General features: G+C 31.8%; 2 protein-coding genes across 5 annotated transcripts; one reads left to right on the plus strand and one right to left on the minus strand.

Annotated features, from left to right (window-relative positions):
- Window positions 1-1,301: 1,301 nt before the first annotated feature.
- On the minus strand, window positions 1,302-24,007 carry LOC124538644 (synaptosomal-associated protein 25-like). Of its 4 annotated transcripts, none has more exons than XM_047115769.1 (8): window positions 23,731-24,007; window positions 14,248-14,338; window positions 13,837-13,878; window positions 9,767-9,815; window positions 8,810-8,927; window positions 8,394-8,522; window positions 5,983-6,127; window positions 1,302-1,783 (listed from the first exon to the last, which is right to left on the minus strand). In XM_047115769.1, the coding sequence occupies exons 2-8, from the start codon at window positions 14,335-14,337 to the stop codon at window positions 1,718-1,720; spliced, it is 639 nt and encodes a 212-aa protein (XP_046971725.1). In that variant the 5' UTR covers window position 14,338; window positions 23,731-24,007; the 3' UTR covers window positions 1,302-1,717. The 4 variants fall into 4 exon arrangements, with proteins under 4 accessions (XP_046971725.1, XP_046971726.1, XP_046971727.1 ...); XM_047115770.1 differs by lacking the exon at window positions 9,767-9,815 and adding an exon at window positions 11,558-11,606; XM_047115771.1 differs by lacking the exon at window positions 1,302-1,783 and adding an exon at window positions 2,876-4,175.
- Window positions 16,405-17,954, plus strand: LOC124538643. The gene is made up of 2 exons (XM_047115768.1): window positions 16,405-16,715; window positions 17,154-17,954. The coding sequence occupies exons 1-2, from the start codon at window positions 16,451-16,453 to the stop codon at window positions 17,591-17,593; spliced, it is 705 nt and encodes a 234-aa protein (XP_046971724.1). The 5' UTR covers window positions 16,405-16,450; the 3' UTR covers window positions 17,594-17,954.
- Window positions 24,008-24,180: the final 173 nt, after the last annotated feature.

The raw sequence follows: 24,180 nt of genomic DNA on the forward strand, positions 1-24,180 counted from the left end.
GAAACCATGGCTTTGGTCAGTGGCCCCCTGTACATGAGTATAATAAGTCAAGCCATTCCTTTTAACATTCCTATCATTATTCCTAAGGCCGGTACATCTTTATAAGGCGGTAGACACACAGTTTCGTTCACTGCCACTTTTAAACAATTATGAAAACATGCCCAAAATTTAAACTTTTATTTAAAAACAAAATCCTTAATTTAATCAATAATTATTATCACGTCCTAAAGCTAAAAAAGGGTGCCATAGATCAGATTATAACAAAAGCATTTTTAAAAGCTTTTGTTATTGTATCTATCTCACTTATTAAGAGTCAGGTTAATATATTTGCTTAGGGAATCTCTAATATATAATGTCAAAATAAAGACTACCATACACATTGTCATGTGTTTTAATACTTTTAATTATACATTTAATTTCGTTATGGCAACACTTGTTAAACAGCGACAGTGAATAAAACCAAGCGACCACCTTAAACATACTTACAACAATATACTTTAAGTAATAAATTTTTAAATATTCAACTATTAAATAGACTATTGCATATTAATGTAATCACATTACAACGCTGCTTAATAACTGGTTACAACGTAAGTTAAGAGAATTACGAGATATTTATATTTTATAGTAATTTTGTAGATGTTAGTTAACACCAATTAAAATGAAAACTGCGCCAAATCCGTTCCTCAAATAAAACTACAACTGTGAAGAAATATGACAAGAGAACAGATAAAATATAAATGATTCTATAGCACAGATTAAAATTAAACTTACAAAAAGTATTATAGGCACCATAATCTTAATCTATAAATTAATAAAAAGCATCTCTCTGAAAATTATAATTTCATAATTATTTTTTTTAATTTTAAATTATAAATACAGATTAAAGGTTAATTACAAAATAATAGTTGTATGTCATACATATAACGCCAACTTTACATTCCAAACTTAAAAATAGTAAACGTTATCTCACTATATTTTTAGATATTCAAATGTCTATAATCTAAGATATTATTTTAAATGCCGTTCGAGAAAATATCAGCGAGTTTTGCCGAGGATATCTATTTTTTTTTCTATCGAAAATATCTGTTCTATATTTGAGCTAAATTGGTACTTCCTTACAATGTTATTGTTTCTAGCAAATAATTTAGTATTATAAGCTATTCACTCTTATAACATACTCAAGGTACATTGGAATTGGTGTCAATTTAAACACGTCTACAGACGATAGTGAATAGAAAGGAACTTTGGCACATCACCTAAAGTAAAAAATACGTGCAAATTAAATATTCATTTTTTCATATGGCAAGACAGAGTTAAATCGGCTCGTATCTCTGACCATAAACTTACATAAAAGTATATTTCAATACACTTTACTAACCGACAAGGTATAATATATGTCAAATTACTAGTGTTACCAGTGCATTAAAATGATTTATTACATTTCATTTTGTCTTCGTGAATATATAACAATCATCTATTTATATATCTGTTTATAACTTACAAAATAAAAATTGCGCAAAAAGATGTTGCCATAACATATTATTAAAAAAAAAAGAATTTAAATAACGTGTTCTACATGACTATTATAATTACAAATAATTTGATTATTGTTTGCGAACAGCCGGAATTCGTTGTTGAATGGAAGGGGAAATATTATAATACGGCAACACCATTTCGTCAAATATTTTAACGTGCAACATTGGAGACGTGCTGTTTAAGATTTGAGTAGCTTATTCGCTCGCTGATTTGCAACCGCTATACGGGTCTCGTTACTCTCACCCTATAATATTACAAAAACATATTATTACATGTATAACAATAATTCGTAAAAATATCGTGTTATTATGCAGCAGCTTAAGAAAGAAAAATTTGTGACTGTTTAAATAACTATCTGAATATTTTTTAAATAAAATAATTCGAAATTCGAATTAGATTTTCTCTGTTGCCAGTGCATATAATTATTAAATTTATGATCAATAACATTACATATTTTTATAATATTTTGTTTAGATTTTTGTTCGCTTCTGATTTTCCTTTTCAAGCTGCTTTTGTGAATTGAATAGTTGTCATACAAATGGTACCATAATAAATTATGTGAGAATATCAAGTGTGTATTTCAATTAAATAAAAATGTGAAGAACTATTTGTCAGCTATAAAATGTACAGATAGTTTGACCCAAAGCTCCAATACTGATGACATTTATTTAAGCATTATTGTCCAAAAAAGCCACAAATCGGAGCTGAGATGTCTTTCATATAGATTAAATACTGGCAACTTTCCAGGTGCTTAAGCGCCCTTTTGTTATACTTATAATATGGATGTAGTAATTGAATATTTATGTTAAATTTTACTTTATCAATAAAAGAGAATAACTGTACATATTCGCTGTAAAGTCATCAAATAAAATGTATATTGAAAAATCTAAACACGAATTATATTATATAATTTTCTTCTCTTTAAAACGATCTTTCATTTAAATTCGGCTTTATCGCTAGTGTGATAAGTGAGCATGTTTTTTTTAATATAAACAATTGGCTTGCATGTGTATTTTTTTTTTAAATATGTATAATTTTTTTTTGTTTTATAGTATTTACACTGTTATTTTAAGCGAACGCTTAACTTACCCATCTTGTTTCCGTAATAGCGCCTAAATATACACATATAAAAGCGTTTTAGCTTGAATTATCAAGCTGTGGATTGCATGGCTTAAAAGTGCGATAAAAAATATAATATACTCACGGTATTTGACGCAGATCTGTCTGTGTTTGTGTTTTTGTGTCTGTCTCGTGGTTGAGGTAATGGGACAACTTGTTATATGCTATGCATTATGTTAATTGCCAAGCGTGTTAATGGGAAATCGTTTTTTTTAATTATTATTAATTTAAGCTTAGTGCAAATATTATATAAGACCTTTTTGATTATTTATCAATTGTTACAAATCTCTCTTTTCGTTTGGTTTATTACTTAAAGTATTAATGTATTCATTGATAAATTAATTAATTTAAATTAAATAATAATCTCGCATAAAATAGTCATTCAAAACAAAAGTTACGTCACAGGTTTGAATTCGTTTTGAATTTATATGATTTTCATATATTCTACGATTATTTATTTGTAATTACTAATTACATATATATAATTGTTTTGATGTAATACATTCATAGAAGCAGATATGTTGTCAGGATATGCATGAATTGGATATAAATCCTAGATGGAATGTCTATAGACAGATAAAAAAAAACTACAGTAAGAATATTTTAACTATTTAATATTAAAAACGGCGTATTGCTGAATACTTCTTAAAGCTCGGAACTAAATTACATTCTTACATAAATGCTCCTATGAAATGTCTTCAAGATCTGTTAGTCAGATTCAAATATTTCCAGAGACATGTCTGTCCAACACTAATATCTTAATTTCGAACTATTATCACATATCAACTCATCCGATTTGATCTAACCATCTTATATTATCCTTATCGTTACAGCTACAGTGATTACAATTATAATTGAATTTCTATATAAATTTTAATTATATTTTATAACACGAATAAGGTAATTAATTTTGGTTATCATGTTTTTAACTATAGACACATGCGTTTTGCTTTTATTTTCTAATATAGTAACATTAACAGTAGGTAAATGCATTATAATAAAATAATAAAGTTTAATATTCAACTTTCTACGTCAAGGTTATTACAAGGTATATTTCATGATTAACTTTTTTTTTAAACACGCCTTGGTCTCCATATTTTGGACACCAAATTGGTATATTTTATGTTGAGCGTTGATTACACAAAGGAGAGCACAAAAATAGGTTATTTAATAAATACATTAACAATAATCAAGGTCTTTTTAATTATTAAATAGTTATATGAAAGAGTAACTAGGGTATTACTCGAACTAATTTAACTGGCCGGTTGCACTGGTAATGATAAAAAAATATTATTTTTATCTAAGACGCCACAGATTAAACATTCAAAGAGACAGTTTAAAAAAAGAATGAGTGGAATAAAAAAATTGAAAGGTAATTTTGGTATTTTGTTTTGTTTGGGATATGCAACCAGCCGTACCACGAGACATGTGTGTTTAGTGTGTGCTGCCGTCGTTTACTTGAGGAGCTCGTGCGCGCGCTGATTGGCCAGCGTTATCCTCGTTTCATTCGATTCGCCCTACGATACAGAACGATTGTCTTGTTTTATGTAAAATACAATCCATTTACATTTTGAAACCTTTACGCGATAGAGACAGATATAGAAAAGAAAGAGATACCGATAGGACAGAATTGAAGATGTTCAAATGTGTCACACGGGCGCAAAAGTTTCTCATGTACAAGGATCGTTATATTGAATATATCTTGTGAGTTGTTACAGTTCATTTGATAATGCGCTGGTAATGAGTGGAATGAGTGTTACTGATGGGTCTAGTACTGAGGTTATGTTCGTTACTGAATGATCTATAATGATTGTTAATGTGTCCTTGGGTTTAGTGACCATGTTTGTAAGAAAGGAATTTCACAACATCCAATCAACTCTAACCACATTCACTACTTATGTATGATAAAGAACATGCTTAGTGAGAACAGGTCTAAGTGAATTTCAGATTCTAAAGTCCATTCCACGAAACGAACTCCCAAAGGAAATTTCCCTTGAGCTCTCATTGGTTGATATCTAAGTCAAATAATTTATGGTTTCGACATCGACCAATAAGGAGAGAGTATTTTATTTTCACTCATGGAATAGACTGTAGGAAAGCGTTTTGAAACGTTGGAAGGCCAATAAGCGATAGAGATATGTCACAAACACGGTTAGTTTAGAGAAAATCGAAGTCAAGGCTAATGTGAAACAAACACTAAAATCGTGATAATGTTATGATGTTCAAGGCGATTTTATATTTATCAATAAATTCGAAAAAACAAATATTAATAATATCGAAAGCATCAATATAAAAGTATATCGAGAATAAAATTTTATTTTTATTTAATTTTTTACAATAGACACGCGAATTCGTCTTACAAATACTTCAATAGTATATTTGACTTAGCTTGTAAGTAAAACACAAGGCATATTGAATAATTAATTAAGTAAATTGAATTAAATTTAAGTACTACAATTAAAGTATTAGCTTATAGACTTTATTATTATTGCTAATTAATGGCAACATAATTCAAGGCCAAAATTAAATTGCAATGAAAAATATTAAAGTTCCGTAGTTTTCGGCATAGTAATGATAATAAATGTAAAATATATAACGTATTATTTAATTTCGTTAAAAAATGCTATAATTTAGCATCAAAGTTGATTATTCTGTTTAGACGAACTCGCGTGTTCACCGAAAAATTGATTATAAATAATTGAACACATAAAATGCACTTCCCTTAACAACAAGACAAGGAATAAATCAATAAAGTGGCAAAAAATCTATTGAATGTAGTAAAGTAATTCGATAATATTAAAATTCTTGCTTTTCATTTTTTGGTTTACCACACAAAGCAAGGGTTAGTAAACTTCAGTAAAGACAAATTAATTTACTCTAAGTATATTGTTCAATAGAATCTTTACCAATGACGTTATTTTTCTGAAAATTCCTTGTCGACTATTTTCAAGTTTAATTTTCCGAACGTCTCTGTCGTGTATTAGCACGGACCATAGAGAAAAAAATATATAGAGCGCGCATATCGCTGATAGTCTGTTGTGCCCATCGCTGTGATTTACCACATCCTTTCTTACAAATTACTTTACTTTATAAACATATATAATATTAATTCTCAGGTGTATCAATATAATTTATAATGAGTTATTAGTTGGGCTCATTTTTGAGTATTTTTTTTTTATTTACACTTGACGTGGGCGCTCTATATCTTGTTCATTTATAGTCTATGGTAGAGACCTCTATATAGCTAACCTTGAAAAAACTTGGTACAGTGCCTTTTATGTTTATTATCACAGTAGCAGAGTTTTTGGTAATTGTTTTCCATACCTTGCGATTGATGCGGTCGATCTGGCGGTTCTGGTTCTCGAGTTCGGAGCCCATGTCGATGGCCATGTTGCGCAAGTTGCCGATCATCGTGTTGACCTGCCCCATGTTATCTTCCATCTCGTCTTCACGGGCATCGTTTGTTATCCTGAAAATGTTGATGTGTAAATATGTATATTTATGTCACAGCGACAGATAATTAAATATTTTGGTTGTAATCACTTATACCCTGTACAAGACCGTCCGACCGATGTAATAGTGTACAAGTGTCTATTATTTTTGTGTGTCTATTTAAATTTTACTTTGAATAAAAAGGCCTAAAATCTTTCGGTTAATACTTGAATCTTTAGCGACTTCTGTGTTATATGTATTTTTTTTAAATAATATTTAACATAAAAAAAAAACATCTGTCAAAAAGATCAAGCTAACTTGCACAAGGTGTGGTTTTCAGATTTTATTTTAAATGACCAGATACCGCTCTTTATTTATCAGCTCTCATATTAAAAAAAAAAACAATGTCAGCTGTCAAAAAGCACATGACAGATGGTGTCGCGGCCTATGAAATATTTTAAAAATCAATACACGATAATCGAGCCATTGATTTGTTGTATTATTTCGTGAATATGTATGACGAAGAAGGTGACCCAAAACCAAACAATCCTGCCAGTTCCCCTTCATATATTATAGTTGTAGATTAGAATGATTTTGGCGAAAGGTTTTTTGTTTCCTCTTTATAGTTGACAAAATTCTATAATCTTGGTATCATTGCCCGGGCATGGTCTCCGCGTTTAATTTTACCTTTTGATGTTCATTATTACTATATTCTCTACAATTATATATATAGTTATGACAACATAATAGTCCAGGAATTTTAGCACCAAAAATCGGTCCGCTCTGCATAAAATCCTTCTACGTGATTTTTCGATTGGATTATGTCGGAGGGTGCCACCCAAGTATAAAACCGAGTTTCTGTCGCCCGAAACCGCGAGCGTTAGTCGCCATCTTGGAAAACGTTTTTTTGCTTATATCTCGGAAATGGTAAGTTTTACGTTAAAAACCGAAGAAATCTTTTTTGTAGAGAACAAAATTTCCCACCTTTTTTATACCAAATTTTTCCCCCTATTGTTGTTGTTGTTAAGTTGGAGAGCATGAAATTTTCTACAAATTTTATATAAAACTTTTTTTACTAATTTTATACAAAAATTATTGAGTTACTTTACAAAAACAAATAATTTGGTTTTTATTTACTTAAATATATCGGAAAATATCAACAATAGGAGGAAAAATTTGGTATAAAAAAGGTGGGAAATTTTATTCTCTACAAAAAAGATTTCTTCGGTTTTTGACGTAAAACTCACCGTTTCTGAGATATATGCAAAAAAAACTTTTTCCTAGATGGCGGCTAACGCTCGCGGTTTCGGGCGACAGAAACTCGGTTTTATACTTGGGGGGCACCCTCCGACATAATCCAATCGAAAAATCACGTAGAAGGATTTTATGCAGAGCGGATATCTAAAAATCTTGGACTATAAAGCAATAACTTAATGTACTGAAACTTCAAGTATAATTTAATTTGTCGAATGCAAAACTTTTTAAATTAGATTAGATTTTCATAAATTTTCGCGATTATTGCAGAGTGGCACGCATTTCAATAGTATTTCTTTTAACATTTATATATCTACATATTTTGCTAAAGTTGCTGATCTTCAAAGGTCAGGGTAACAGGTAACTTTTATAACAGCACATAAAGGTCAAACTATTTGAATATTTAATTAACATTTACTCGTGTCAAAGGGCAGAGGTAAGTGTATTTTAAAGTTGATATTTTGAATTGGTGGTTTTGACATTTAAGTAAATCATATTATATTATAGAGCAAAATGGCGTCCACCCTTTATGCGATAACGTACAATAAGTACGTTTTCCAATGTGACACGCTTGACCTTCTCTCCCACGTTAGTTCCTTTATATTTTAAAATATAAACTAGTGCGTCGCAGGGATTTAAAGGCAAAGGTCAAATGTTCTTGGTTTTCCTGCTGTCATGAGCTCGTGGAGTGAAATATTTAATTTATCATAGCCTAGAGTGGCTGGGCCAATACTTGTTTTTGAAATTCTCGGCTTGCGTATGTTTAAGTAGTTATTAAAGTATTATTAAGTAAAACAGTAATAATAGAAACTTTCAGTGATTTTTTTCGGTAAGCATGCATGGTAAAGATAATCGTTAAATGTAAAACGTAAGATATAAATCTTTCTTTACTCTTTCATTTACACTCACTCATTCTTTTGAAGAAAAAAAAAGTATACAAGATATGTAGGGAATATTTCTTATACCGTTAATATCTATGAATAATGGTAACCAGCTGTCATGGTTCCTTTACCCACCGACATAACTTTATAATATAAAAAAAATCTTACCTTCCAATATATCCAGCTTGCGGACCGATGCCATTACGCTCATCCATCACTCGCTGAGGTTGGTTGTTCACAACCTTTCCATCGTCGTTCCCCTTCCATGTGCCATCATCCTCCTTGAATGATGCTCCTCTGAAATGATAAGAAAATTCCTGTCATTAATACATTGACTCAAATTACGTGCCAAACCAACATAGAATTTTAGAGTGTGTCCTGTAGTCCGTACAAAGGGACGAAAAAGACTTTTTATACTATAAAGTATTCAATAAATAATAATCACTAATTTTTTGGTTGTAAAAAATGTCTGAAAGCATTCAGACATTTTTTTTGGTAGATCCTAAAGTTTAAACACCCAAAACAAGAAAATGAAGATATCTCTCTATATATATATTAGGATAGATTAATAAACATATACGTACTTGTTGCAGGGGAGTACGCAGATGCCGCAACATTTCTCCATACCCGACAGATTCTTCTCCGCCTCGCGCATGTCAGCGTTAATCTGGTCCATTCCCTCCTCGATCCTGTCCAATTGTTCTGTCCACACACACCATCATAAGCTTTAAAACCGCACTCGAGTTCTAATATAATTTGTGTAAAGCTCCTATCAAACTTTATAAACATTTCAATATTTTATCGCGATCATTTAATATTTCTTTTGGTACTTTGTTTTTTTTTTATTCTTGTAAATTCTCAACGCTCTCGACAAAAAAACGGAGCAAAGTGTAAGACAAATATTGGTACTTGCAATGTTTGTGTACTAATTCATATAATCTATGGACCATGCATATTATACGTATTTTATTAAAGCAATTATGTTTTTAAAGAAAGCGTCTATATTTTTTTTTTTTATGTTTTTGTAAAGCAGTCCTATCACTGTCCTCTCGTATCGTCTGTCTTACACTTGATCCGATCAAAATTGAAAACTAATTTTAATTTTACCTTTGATTTAGATGATGTATGTGCTGAGGCTAAGTGATAATAATATAAAAATACTTTATGACTAACATTTAGAACATTAATAAATACTAAATTCATGCATTCAACAGCAAGATTGAAGTATACGTGCATGGCTAGATGCGTGAAAAAACTAAATAAAACGATACAAATGATAAACTGTTTAATCTCCAGGTCTCCATTCGCGTCGGCTCGTGCGAATGGAGATGCGATTATCATACTATTTAATTATATGGTGGTGACATTTTACCTTTATTAATTATCCATTATTATTTAACTGTTAGCACGTTTCAATCGACATGTAAAATGTTAAAACTTATTGCCATTCAATGATTTTCTCATAAACATTTTGAACTGGCATTTCAGACAGAAGCCTTACTAAGTTATGAGTGATGTAAAAAGTACTACTGGATGCTTACCGCCCTGTTCATCCAGCATGACCAGGGTTTTCATGCCCACCTCGTGACTCTACAACACAATAATGATGTCACTATAGCTCGCCAAACGAATGCGGCGAGGCGGCCGGCGGCGCGCGCGCTGGCTCGCCGGCGCGCGCCTCGCCTGACGCCTCGACAACTCAACTCAATACAACTCAAACTGACAACTAAAGAGAAAATAAAATAATACATGAAAATGGTCACGGCGAGCCGCGCTGAGGCGGGCGGCCACTCCTCCGCAATAAGTGAATAATGAAAATAAATTAGCAAATGAGCGTTTCGATAAAGCCATTCCTAAATGATAAGTGAAAATAGCAAAGTATTATATCAAACGAAGAGGAAATGAACAAACTATGCGTGGAGGAGCGAGTGCGCGGAGGCGGTGCCGCCGGCCTCGCACTGACACAGATCGCTTCGAGCTAACAGTTACAGACCTACGGCGCTAACATTAACAGTACGCTGCTAGCCATGGAGATGAAGGCGTATACCATTTGCTCTATACGTCAACAGACACACTCGGTAGACGCGCATTCATTTCAGTACCGCAGGTTATAGAGAAGAGGAGTAGAGTCGGAAAGATAAATAAATATACCTATAAAAAGCGTTCCGATAGATAATATCAACGGAAGAAATAAACAGATTGCGCAGCTCATACAAATTAAATCTTCAGCAAAAGATAGAAACAGTCTTTTGCGACAATTAGCAACGAACGGCCATCGGGCTTCTATTTACACTATGTTGTCAAAATCATCCCCATCGAAACATAGAAACATACGCAACATCGATCTGAGATAAGTCGTTATTCAAGAGAAACGTCAAAGAAAAACAAAGAGATTAATTTATTAACTGCACATTCAACACAGACGTTCTCACGGCTCGACTACCCATGTGTTCAGTTTAACTCTTACCGCCCTGGTGACTCAACATATGAAGCGCTTGCCCCCCGGCGTCCTCGCTCTATACATAAAATACAAATCAAAATAATATATCGCAGGAGAGAGTATCGGGGTGTGTGGGTTGCGGGGCGGGTGCACGCGGTGCGGGACCGCACGGACGCGCGCGGTGCGGGGCGTGCGGCGCGTGCGGCGCGTGGCGATGGCGGTGGCGTGCGCGCGGCGCGTGCGCGTGCGCTGTGCGGCCGAGCGGCTAACACACACTACTCGAACAACGACATGCATGCAGTGAAGCTTGCAAGTAAAACCAGATTCAGTTTTATCTGTGCTCAGTTTCTTATGAATCATGATTATTTTGTGTAATGTTAAAGAGTCGTGCGTTGAGGAGAAGCGTTTCGAATTTACTTCGCTCGGTTATTTTAATCGTTTCATGTGATTTAGGTAAGTTGTCGATTAAGAGTCGAGTACGACCATCTGAAATGCAGAATGTATAAAGTTTCGTACAATCGAAGATTATCGGTTGGTAATGTCATTCTGTCTGGACTAGCCGGCGTCATCGATAATAGCGTTCGCTGATAAGTAGTGCAAATTGGTGTATATTAGCTACAAACGCATAATGATACAAAGATGTGGGTATTCCGTGATTAATTCAGTGTGTGGGTTACTATATGTATGAGCTAATTAGGGATGCCCGCACCTTTGCATTGGAACATTAGATGTAATTTAAAAATACTTCATATGCAATACCCCCTTCGTTTCTTCACTATCGACGAGCCCGTTTTCGGGCGGGCTGAAAACCCTACGATGCTCCAATAAGGCTAGCAAAAGTAAATTAGATAAAATTGAAAATTATTTAGTGTTGCAATTGCAGTTCACTCACCTCCCTGGTCATCTAGAGCGACCAGAGTACGAATGCCAGCCTCCTTGCTCTACACCAGCCGCAGAAACAAAAAGTCAGAGAGCATGTTAGTTGTGAGGGGTAAAGTGGAGTGAGTGGAGAATGAGTAGGAATCGCTCGAGGCGACTCCTCCAGAGTGTCGTCCGCGAGGGGATGGCGACACGCGAGCACGACTGCGTGTTACGTAACGGTATACAAGTGTCAAGAGGATACCTTCAACTTTTAGTAAATTGGTTCATTACTTTAGACTTTCTTCTGGCATACTAAAACTTTTGCGCATTTAAAGATATCCTCCTTAAAACTGAAGTGTCACTTTTGTAGTTATTGATATTCTGTACTGTGTTAATTTTGAATGGAGATTTGGTACAGACCTATACATTATAACAGAAATAAATTAAATTGTTGCGATGTAGATGCGTAAACGTATAATAGACTACAAAGAAATACATGTTGTAAACTGTAAGTTAAACAAAACCAAAACAGGATCAAACAAAACAATAATTTATATATTGATAGTTGGTCTGTATTTGTTGTGAGAGTTTGAAAGGTGTAGCTCGATATATCTGTTGGAGTTCAGTAGTAGGTATGGCGTGTGATAACGCCCATATTTGCAGTATTGTGAATGTTGGAGAAGGCACGAAAATCATACAACATAATAGTAACACAGTCAACAACAGAGAACAGCCACTACACAGAGACCTACGTAAAGATATAACTAAAAAGTATAGAGAGAGAGAGAGAGAGATAGAACACAAACTAAGAAAATAAACCGTCTTCAAAATTTAGTAGGTGTTAGTTAGGATGTTCAATTATGAAGTAAACGAAGATTTCATCTGTTTACTGGTATTATATTCACAGTAAAATGGCTTAGTGTTTTAAAACAAATAATTATAAAGAGGAAGTAAGAAAGTAGAACGTGCTTTGGAAGTAGTGATTACAGCCACGAGGGCGAACTGTCAATTCAGAAAAGGAATAGTATTCTGAAAGCAAGCCCAAGCACAACCGAACATACTATGTTGACAGGAAAGCATGTCTGGATAAATAAACTCTAGGGCCGAAGAGAAGTATTGTCGTCTATTACGGGGATATTGGAGTCAATCTAGTAGATGGGCTTTCATGCTATGATTTAACATTAAAACTGTCTACTTGGGGCAGACTTGTTGGACTGCTGACAGTTAATTTTATAAATATAACTCCAATCGAACTCTTGAACGATCTTCAAGGCGTTTCACCTCATTGGTAGAATTAACTGTCAACGCCAAATTATGGTATTGGGTTTTTTCAGTCACATAAAACTTTAAAACGCTACGAACAACACAAAGGGCTATAGAGGTCACTAACAATGTCGGATACATATAGGCACGGATCATGCAACACCCATAATACGGTTATCATAAATAAATAATATGTTCTTTGGCATAAGGATGTAAAATAATAATAACCAAATATAAGGAAAACAAAACTGGATAGCTACAATAGATATACATACACACCGAATAACATATAACAATAGCGACATCGAAACACAACAGCCAGGGATAGCAAAGGCTGCGCCCTAAAGGGTTCTGGGGGGCTTCGGAGATCAAACCGAGCTCGGGGCTCTCCGGGACACTTCGCTATACCCCTCACTCCCTCGCATCGAGAACACCTCTCTCACAGATGTTTACAAATAATCACAACGGAATAACTGAACATAAATCTTCAATACTATGGTTAGGGGGGGTGGGAGGTTAACATATGGTTCTTAAAATCAAACACGTCTAAGTTACGACTCCGCATGTCACATCTAGTTTTATCTAATTGCCAATAGAAACTCTCTCCGGTGATTTGTTCGCTTGTAAATTCAATAACATAAATTTTAAGAACACACAATTAAATAATTATTCGTCATCTGAAATGTACAAGTAAATAATATTTTTTTACGATTATGTATATTATTAGGATACCGTAGTTAGTCTGTTAATTTTCTTCTATGTTAACGATGCCAATTTTATAATAATCATTAAATCCGAATATCTGATTAGTTTATGGATTATCTATAATGGATACATGTTTTGGGTCATGTATGCATTTTAGAAGGTATTCTCGACATTTTAAGTATATATTTCCAGGTATCTTCTAAAATAGCCATAACATAATTTTATCAATTTTATTTCGGCGTTGTTAACGAAATATTTAATTTTTGATTAGAAAAATTATGTTAAGGCGTCAATTTATTATATTACTTCTTATACTATACGTAATGATCGATCGAAACTCACCTCCTCGCAAAGCATCATCATACGCCGGGTAGATTCCAGGGACTGAAATTAAAAGTAAATATATTTGTATAATTTGCTTTTTGTGGGAAAATGTGATCTTACAACGGGATCCCTAAAACAAACTACTTTTGTTATTTTTATATTAAAAAAAAAGAAAATTTATAGGAGATCGCACGCCTTGGGAATGAAACGATTGCCTTTAATTTTCCCACTTGTAGATTGTAAAATTTCAAATATTTAATATGGTATTCCATATGAAGACCAATGGTAGTTTTTACTAACTGTAATAAGTGTACTTCTTCTACATCAAATAAAAGAAGTTGAATTTTCGAATTTGGAAGTTCGACTGTTAGTATTGTTGAAAGGGCTTAACTCAAAATTCTCATTATGATATTCGTTTATGATACTGACCTCATCGGTCACCTGGCCCGCGCGTAATTGCAGCTGCTCGAGTTCGCTGCGCGGCGCGCCATTTTCTGCTGGTGGCGTTGCTGACGGCATCCTGGAAAATACAAATTTAACGTTAACCATCACATTTTAGCATGATACAGGGAGTCATTTATTCCTAACTACGAGTGTATATGCACTAGAAGTAAAGATAAGCTTATAACGCCAAGTTTCCGACCCTGCAAAGTTAATAAATCTTTTTTGGGACAAGGTATCCATTTCTATAATAAAATTCCGCAGACATTTTTAACTTTGCCGTCTCGTAAATTCAAATCGTTTATAAAAAATACATTGGTAAAAAAGGCGTATTATTCGATACAAGATTTTGTAGATGATAAAAAAGCGCGGAATTAATACCTGTTGATTTCCAGGCAGGATATATTAATTTAAATAATTGTATTAACTAACATGACTGTATTTTTTTTAAATGTTGAAAAAGAGTAACTACTGAGTTTCTTGCCGGTTCTTCTCAGTAGAATCTACTTTCCGAACCGGTGGTAGCTTCACTTAATTGTTAAATGACGATTCAAAAGTGCTTGTAAAAGCCCACTTGAATAAAGTATAAGTATTTTGATTTTTTTGATTTGGTTAGCTATTTAGTTTTATTGATGATCTAAAAATGTATTTATTAGGCTCATTTTTATTGTACACGAAAAAATTGCGTTTTGAACATCGATGGAGCTGTTCTCAGAACATTGGAGGTAAAATTAATTTTAATATTAGCTCATTATGATAGTGATGTACATTTTAAATAAATCTTAATCAAAATATATTTGATTTATTAGAAAATCACTAAAAATATTCTAAGATTTTTTTTTTTATTCTCACTTCGGGATGGGCATTACCATCTAGCATATATATATAGAAGAATAATTTTCTGAACTAAAAGCTTGAGCTCTAGGAAATTTTGGCACTTAAGACGTTTTGGTCATGAAAAAACTATTCTCTATAAGCGAATCTAGCGCTGCATGTTTTAATAGTTTGATCAGGTATGAAGATTTATCGCTGCAGTGAACTTTAGTTCTGACTCTTGCCAGAATATGCAGTGAGTATTTGAATAAATTATTATTTACGAATGTTCTTGTCTATCGTAAAATTTATGGCAATAGTACATACGTGGACCATACAGTACAAATAATTTAATAGATATAAATAAACAAAACAAATAATTATTAACAAATATAACTTTAATATTTCTATTTGTGACAAAATATATTTCTATATCCTAATACGTCATAATCACTTCTCAGTTCACTCACATAAAAGTAAACTTTGTCTGTTATTTATCTATTTAAAAGTAACATCATTAGCAGTTTTGTCAAAGTGAAAAAGATCCTGTAGCATGTTTACAGCGTTTCTGTCGTTTTGAATTTCATTGCGTGCAAATGAAACGTCTAACGATGTTCTCTCATGGAAAGAGCGACCTAGAAAGAAATTTATTTTTTTGCAAAAGATGCGCACTGCGCGGGAAATAAGTACGTAAGTAAAACTTCCGGCACAATTGAATTACTTGCACGTACATCATACATTATTTATAACGAAATTATATATATTTCATATTCACTCAGATTAAATTTGCCCAGTATTCATACATATTGTGACAAAATCGTTTTTAAAATAATTACATTACATTGCCATGTAAAACTTTAAAAAAATATATTTCTTATTAATAATACGCAGTTAAAATTTAGTAGTTTTAATCTCTTATTTTTTTCTATCTATTTATATTCATTGCTTTACCTACTAATCTGACAGTTATAGAATTTACGAAAATTATCCGGCGATTAGATATTTTATTCGTATGTATTCGAGGCACATATAATAATAAATTAAGGACTATATATTAATAATCACATAAAAATAAGATTACATCTTTACTTAGTAGGTAAATCTCAACGCAACATCTTATTTTGAATTTGAAAATTATATTATAACGGCAGGTTGACTAAACGCTTAACAGTGAAATGTACTGTTTACTGGTGTACCTGTATTCACTTTATAATATATCGGTTGTAAAATTAAAATGATGTTGTATCTCGTATGACTCGCTCTGCCTACGTGACTGGTAGTTCTACCGCGCAATTTATTCGTGAACGATACAATCAGCTGTCTCGTTCTAACATACGCTAGTCGGTTGCGCTACCGATCGGTCTCTTTTCCATTGCGCATGACGCAAATCGGTATTACAGTAAGACTATCGTTATCTGTTGACTTTGTCGTTGTCAAATCCAAACAAAAATATAATTTATTTAACAGTATGATGAATAATTTTGATACTGAACTATTTATAAGTGAAATACAAAAGCGGCGATCGATTTGGGATACGTCGTCCCCGGAACACACGAACAAAGAGTTAAAAAGAAGAGATTGGGATGAAGTTATTGATATATTTGCTGTAGATGATATGTCCGCGAGTGATAAACATGTTTTGGGTAAGCAATAACAACGTAAATATTCTTAAAAAAAGTATAAAAAAGTGTATCGCAATTATACGCTTAGACAAGCCTGAGATTTATTTCCAAAATTACTTGGACATGCGAACGATATAAAATTAATGATTTAAATATTTATTTTTTAAAATATGAAAAATACATTAAGTTATTTTATCGTCAACAACGCATTAGTTTGCGATTAATATTAGGTTAAGTCGGTAGCTTTATGTGTAGGCCTAACAGATATAAATAATTTGATGGTTAAAAAAATTAGTTGCAGTAACTTTTAAGGTCATAGTACAATATATCATGTCTTGTAATAAAAAGATTCCCATCCTGTTAATAATAAATCTTTATATAATCTGTTTATAATTGTTATTAGTCCAGATAAACCAAAGGTTGATAGTTGTTATAAATTGTTCCATATTTACCTTTCAGGTTTCACACTAAGAAAAAGATGGAAGAATATCAGAACATGCTTTGCCAGAGAGCTTAAAAGGCAGAAAAATTATGGATCAGGAGTGGGTCGCAAAAGTGAATACATCTATTACAAACAGTTACTCTTCCTAACAAATGTTATGAACATTGTAGAGAAAGATATTGACGAAGAGCCGGAATATATGTATTATGACGACAATGACATTGAATTACAGCAAACAACAGTCTCGGAAAATGTTAGAAAGTGTAAACGTAAAACTTTTGATGATGAAGATTCATTAAGTACTAAGGAAGATGATGAGGACCATTTATTTTTACTATCTTTACATAAAACTCTACAAAGAATCCCAAAAGCAAAAAAAATCGCAGTAAAAATAAAGATGCTATCAATATTAAATGAAGTTGTGTTGAGCGATGAGAATAGTAGATTATATAAATAGGGATCACAAATGTCGAATGTATTTATAATTATAATTAATAATTAAACTAGTCAAATATTATAGTTTAGTATTTAAATATCAGAAATTGTCAAGATACCAATGTGGTTAGAATGCATTTTATAACATACAATAATTGTTGCTATTTTTAGAAATAAATAATATAAAACGGAATACAGATAATTGACTCAGATTAATAAGTAATTTCTTAATTTAACAGTCAATGGTGTATAGTTAATAGGCTATTTCTTCGAAACCCAGTTTTAAGAGATAATTTTACTTTACATTACATTATTTCTAATACAATTACATACTCATTGAAATTGTTATTACAAACATCTTGTAGGGGTGAGTTCCTGTTTAAATCTAAACAAAAACTACTAATATTAGAATACTATAATAACAACTTATGTATTGAAAATTCTCAATATTATATGATTGAACATGTTTTAAATTAAGCAATGTAATTGCAAGTAATTAGGTAATTGTAGATTAATTAATAAATATTAATATTTAAACTAATTTAATGTTTGTTATTCAATTTCACTTGCAGCATTGTGCACATACAAGAAAACTTAAAAAATATACATATATTAAATGAATAAGTTTTAAAGCATAGTAAGTATATTACAATTTTATAGTAATCTAATGTATTATAATTATACAATCAAAAATATTTATTATTTGAATAACATTATCTATGATTTTTAATGTCTCAGTAATATCAACTAGCGCTGTTTCATACTACAGGTGTGTAAGGCACCTGTAAGCTTAGCACCTTTATGTAATGGTCGAAATTTTTCCACACATTGACAATCCTATTGGGATAGAGTGTTGTGCACAATAGATTAAAGGATAAATTTGAAAGTAGATACAGAAAAGGATAAGTGATTCGGTTGCAATTACCATTATTTCAAATGGGTTATTCAAGTAAAAAAATCACTTTACTTATTAGGTAGGAGACATATTTTAATACCTCAAACAATTAAAAGTATATTTATGTGAGACATTTTCAAAACATTTTAAATTTATTCTGCTATAAGGCTTCATACGGTTGTATTAGGATAGGTAACCTTTCTTTTCTAAAGGCAGCCCTATTTAAATAGAAGAAAGAATAAAGATAAATAAACAATTGAATTGAAATTGAATTGACATCGCATAATTAGTTAAGAATTTAATAATGTAAGGTTCGTGTGAAAAAATGGCGATTTAAAAATCGGCGACGTTATTTATAGATCTTTTGGAGACAAATGAAAGTGGATACAACTAGCTCAGTGGAAAAGCAAATAGCATATAAAATATTAATATAAGATTTGAATAGCCTATTTAAGCAACATACTAATAGTATACTTTGTATAATGTATTGCTTTGTTGAAGTTATATAAGTACAAGAGATATAGCATGTTGTGGATCCAATAATTTTATAATGTTTTAAGTATAAACATTGGCTTGGCAACTTTTTGTTTCAAAAAATTTTCAGCTTTTATGCCATTTGTAGTCTGTCTAGGCTACCTGATGTAAGTGGTCACCACTATTCATTAACATAAGCGCCGTATGAAATTTTAACTATATCTTACATAACCAATTCACCACCTAACTATAAAACTGAGATGTAACATTTCTTATATGGAATAATATATGATGAGTGGTTGGTAACTATTAAAATTACCCAGACAGGGTTGCACAAAGCCCTACCTACAAAGTAAAATAAATCAATTGAGTATTTAGAAATTTGTTTGTTAACAACATATGAATATATATTTAAATTTTTAAAATCTAAAGGTTTTTAAAATGCATTTTATATTATTTAGTAGAAGTTAAAGTTGTGTTTTTTATTAGAAATATATCATATTAAAAATTCCATATTTAAATAGCGCGCAAAAATGCTACTTGGACAATATGGCGCTGCAATGGGGTCGGTGAGGTCACTTTCCTGTATTTTAAGCTGTGGTACATATCGTAGAAAAACAAAGTTTACAAGAAAGTGACTTCATCATAAGCCCGGCCAGTCAGGAGCGTTTTGTGTCACGTGACAAACGTTTGAAAATTTGCATTTTCATTTATGGATTTTTGAATAAATTAAGTATTATTTTCAAGTTTCGTTAGTAAATAACCATTTTTAAACTCATAATTAAACTGATTACAATATGTCATATAGCCTATTATTACAAATAAAATGTCGACATGGAAGAAGGCTCAGTTCGAGTTTTTAATTTCAGCAACGAAATATTTTCACGGATTTATCGTCAGTGAGCATTGAACTTGGTTGGCATAAAGGGGAGGTGGGTGAATCGACCTTGAACGTTAAAACAAAGAAGGGGCCACCTCACTACGATTTGCGTCACAAGCATCCATATTATGTATTGATGATCTTGATCATACCATTATAAATCGTTACGCAATGTATTTACCCCGTGTAAGCCAATAATAAAACAAGCTATAATTTAATCGGCTCGTCTTTATTAGCTTTATGTAATAAGAACGTACAAGTAATTCAAAATTTGACCGACTTGGCAGGCCGTAAGTTGGCCGATTTGGCAAGCTCAAGCTTTATTGGATGTAAAGTATCCAATCAGGCGAAATAATGGTTTTTTTAAGTATTACACAAAATTTCACTGTATTTGTATTCTCATCTTTTGTCATTGTCATATAAACAGATTAAAAAACATTTCGTAGAGTTATGGTTTAGAATCTTAGTATTCCTAATAAGTTAAAAAAAAAAGAAACTATTTATTTCGAATGTCGACTCTACCCATAGTTACAGATACTTTAACAGGTAATCATAAATGTAATAAACTGCTTTTGCTAAATTTTAAATCCAATCCGCAAAAAAGATTTGAAAGATAAATGAAAGCAAAAGTGGATTTAAAAACTGTAAAAGAAACCGTTGAAGACGAGTCGTTATTTTTTAACCTTTGGCGTGCAAGCAATAGCGTGAGCTGTTCCGACCTTTGAATTTTAATGTTAACCTCAGATTATGTATTACTACAGACCTGTTATGGGATAAGCCACTATTAATGTTGGAAATTAAATGAAATTGAAAGTGTAGTACTAACTACTTGAACTACATTTTCGAGGGTTATTTCATATTTTCAAACACATTCATGTTAACATAAGAGAGTTTATATGACTAAGTTCTTATATTTTATGAATTTATGTAAAAAAATATCAATTACAATAGATAATTTCCTGGTCAAATTGTAAAGTCTAAAAAACTAACTAAAAATTATTTATTTCTCTTAAAGTATTTATTACAATTTAAATATATTTGCATTGCTCTAAAAACAGATTGTGGCCATAATCTTGGCATTTGCGGAGACAGAGCGCTCGGGGTAAAATCAATAGACGCGCGCACATTTCCGCGGTTCACCCCATACCCAGACCACCACATACGACTTTAACTTATTTAGTGTTTAAGACAGCTCCTTTATACGGTACCTAATCTTGACATAGCTCGTTTCCATCAGCAATGTATGGCAGTCTAGACGTTTCATGCTTGGAAACGCAATTTATAGAGCATATGAACGGTTAATAGCATGTTGTTGGCTTCCAGTCAACTGGGAAAATGTTATTCATCTTTTATCAAACATTTTTGTCTAAGGTCATTAAACAACATGCACAAATTTTCATATGAATTAACTCCCTATGTACCAAACATAGGTTAATATTATATTTTCAATTTTTTTTTTAAGTTGTAATTTTTTGCATTGGCAATTTTTTTTTGGTTTGATAATTTTCGACCTGTCTCAAAAATACTTAAATATTTGATGATCAAAATAATGTGTAAACTTCTTGGCTTATTTATCTCTTTGGAAGATGAGTATTGCTCCTCCTGACGGTCACCACTACCTATAGATATTGGTCGACAGCATTTGTTTAGACATAGTATAAGTAACCGTGGCATTATGCATGAGAATGCCAGCAATTATGCTCGATCAATCATCCGTTATATTGGAACATGAAATTATTAATATTTACCGCTAGCATAACTAATGTGTTTCCGTCAATGAAATAAAATAATTGCTCTATGAAGTTACAACTATGTATCAACGTGGTTAACACGTCGTAATGTCCGATGTATTAGAGAAGTTTACCGTTATAGTTGTGCCTTGTTTTAATTAACTTTGTTCAGTCAGACGGAGCTGCATGACGTCATCACTTCTAAGTACTTAAATAAGGCGGGACTGTAACGAAACGAAATCGCGAAACACACATTCACTAATATAATTAAGACGAGTTACGAGTATAAAAATTGGTGCGTAAAAAAACATACATTTTTATAGAATGGAGTTTTCGATAACATATTTAATTATTGTTATGATTTTTCACAATTATAACACGTACTCTATACTTCTTGGGTAATGTTGCAGTAACTCATTTCTCAGAGGTATTACGCTACGCATCCGTTTTAGACTTTTTCCCGCCCTTATGGTTCGAGGTATTGAATATTGACTTGATTTTTATTTTCCATTACATTGGAAGAAGGTACCAGCTAGCGGAATATGTTCCAAGCCCTCTCTTTAATGGGAGAGGAGGCCATTAGTCCAGCAGTGGGAAATTTACAGGCTGTTATTACGAGCTAGCCAGTTTTAATTTTATTTTACATTATACATAACCGTTAAGTTCTTTAGAGCTCTCTAAAATTGCCGGAGGACCACAGCCGAAAAAAACAAAGGCTTCGAGAAAATTGATTTTGATTGTATTTGATCAATCATTTATTTTGAAATAGATATATTTTTTTTAGATAGGATCTGAATTACGACAACGCCCCAAAAGGTGTAGCTGACAGCATCTGTTTTTATTTGACCTTTAAATACACACCTTATTGGATTTTAACTCAAAATAGTTTAAGGAAAAAGCCTTGAAAAGAGTCAATTTGCATTGCAATGCAATTTTGGTTCAGGACACATTATGTAAGAACAGAGTGTTGCTACATATCAAGGCTCAGCAGTTGGAAATAAATTAAACAAACCTTGAAATTATAACTCATTAAAAACATTTGTGATTTCAACTGTTTTAATTAAGTACTTATTTAATTTTATCAAATAATTTGAATATAAAATTAGGTTGAAGCACAATATTAACAATTAATAAATTTATTATGTGATAACTGGAGCTCAAATTATTTATAGTTATACTTGAAATTGTTTTGAAAATAAGCATATCACATATTAAATATTTAATGCTTCAATATGATTATGTAAAGATAATAATAGGCTATACCTATTAACAGATGTATGAACAATGATACTTATATATTTTAGATATGTATACATTGCGTTATATTGGATAGTGTGATTACTAAACAAATTTTTTGGTAAAATGAGTTTAAGTCTCAGTAGGAACCATCACTCATTTTCTATTCTTCTGTCATTAATATGTTTGAAACGGAATAATTTTAGGCAGTAGAGTCATCAAATTTCTGAACCTATATGCGATTGATAATGTAGGAAATGATTCATACACTTTTCATGACAAAGCCTGCCCGTAGAGGGCAAATACCAATTACAAGCCTTTGAAGTTGTTTTTCATATATACTTAATGAATATTTTATCAGTAATATATTTTGTTTTGACATATAGTTGATTGAATGCAAGTTGATTGAATTATTGATCGCAACAAAACTTTTATAGCATGATACCAGACTGAATGTCTATAATATAAACTTAAAAACTATTAATTTTATTTATGTTATTTTATGTATTTATACCAAACTCATAAAAAAGTGAATTTCAATACAGATATAGATTATGATTTTAATTAAATTTTATTTTTAAAAGTGACTTCAATACCGAATAAAGAGAAGGATAATAATTCTATAAATATATTAATTGTGTATAGTTTTTAAGATTAAAAAAAAAATAGTATAACATATTATTATTATATATGATGAGTATCCATGAATGAGTTTTATATACAAAAAAAAATTAACAGTTGACGTCAGTCTCTTTAATCAGCTTATGACATCACTTCAGATAAAACATTCGATATTCAATTACTGAAACTCATTTTTGGGATACTTTCGTTAAAATTAAAATATAGACTCAAAAAGTGTATAAGTACATATTTTAGTCTACTTAAATATAAGATTATTGATTATTTATGCAATGCCGCAACTAAGTACTTCAAATAAAACTTACTTGTAGTTTTGTTTCTGACAGTTCAATCAAATTAAATCCCGTTGATGTCACTCAGCACGCACTAAGCACCAAAATACAGCACAATTATGAAGTGAAAGACTTTCTCTTCTCTGCTACGGAACCTCGGTCGATCGACTCGAAGAGGTTAGCCAACGAAATGCGCAATGTTTTGACTATGCGCATTGAAATTTGTTGTCATTGTCATGCGCGTATAGCCGTTCTAATTGTAACAAGAACAGATTATTTAGAACGTTTTAATCATGCGTCATATAATGTTTGTCTGCATATTAAGATATTTTTAAATTATTTTTTTTAAATAATATTATTATTTATTTATTTTCAAAACAGCGACATCGTGCGAGCAATTGAAATAGCTACATTAATTTTGTAAAACCCGCTAAATAGTATTGCTACTTAACAAAAGGTGGCGTTAACAGTTTACTTGCTTAA

This window comes from Vanessa cardui, chromosome 20 (genome assembly GCF_905220365.1).
Source record: "Vanessa cardui chromosome 20, ilVanCard2.1, whole genome shotgun sequence".
Taxonomy (NCBI): Eukaryota; Metazoa; Arthropoda; class Insecta; order Lepidoptera; family Nymphalidae; genus Vanessa; species Vanessa cardui.

What these genes read in the sequence shown, in the direction of transcription:
- LOC124538644 (XM_047115769.1), bottom strand. Translation starts at nt 14,337, where the DNA reads ATGCCGTCAGCAACGCCACCAGCAGAAAATGGCGCGCCGCGCAGCGAA. An exon ending in TGATGATGCTTTGCGAGGAG is followed by an intron (nt 9,816 to 13,836) that starts GTGAGTTTCGAT and finishes ATTGTGTTGTAG; the next exon opens with AGTCACGAGGTGGGCATGAA. An exon ending in TGCGTACTCCCCTGCAACAA is followed by an intron (nt 8,523 to 8,809) that starts GTACGTATATGT and finishes TTATCATTTCAG; the next exon opens with AGGAGCATCATTCAAGGAGG.
- LOC124538643 (XM_047115768.1), top strand. Translation starts at nt 16,451, where the DNA reads ATGACGCAAATCGGTATTACAGTAAGACTATCGTTATCTGTTGACTTT. An exon ending in GAGTGATAAACATGTTTTGG is followed by an intron (nt 16,716 to 17,153) that starts GTAAGCAATAAC and finishes TTTACCTTTCAG; the next exon opens with GTTTCACACTAAGAAAAAGA.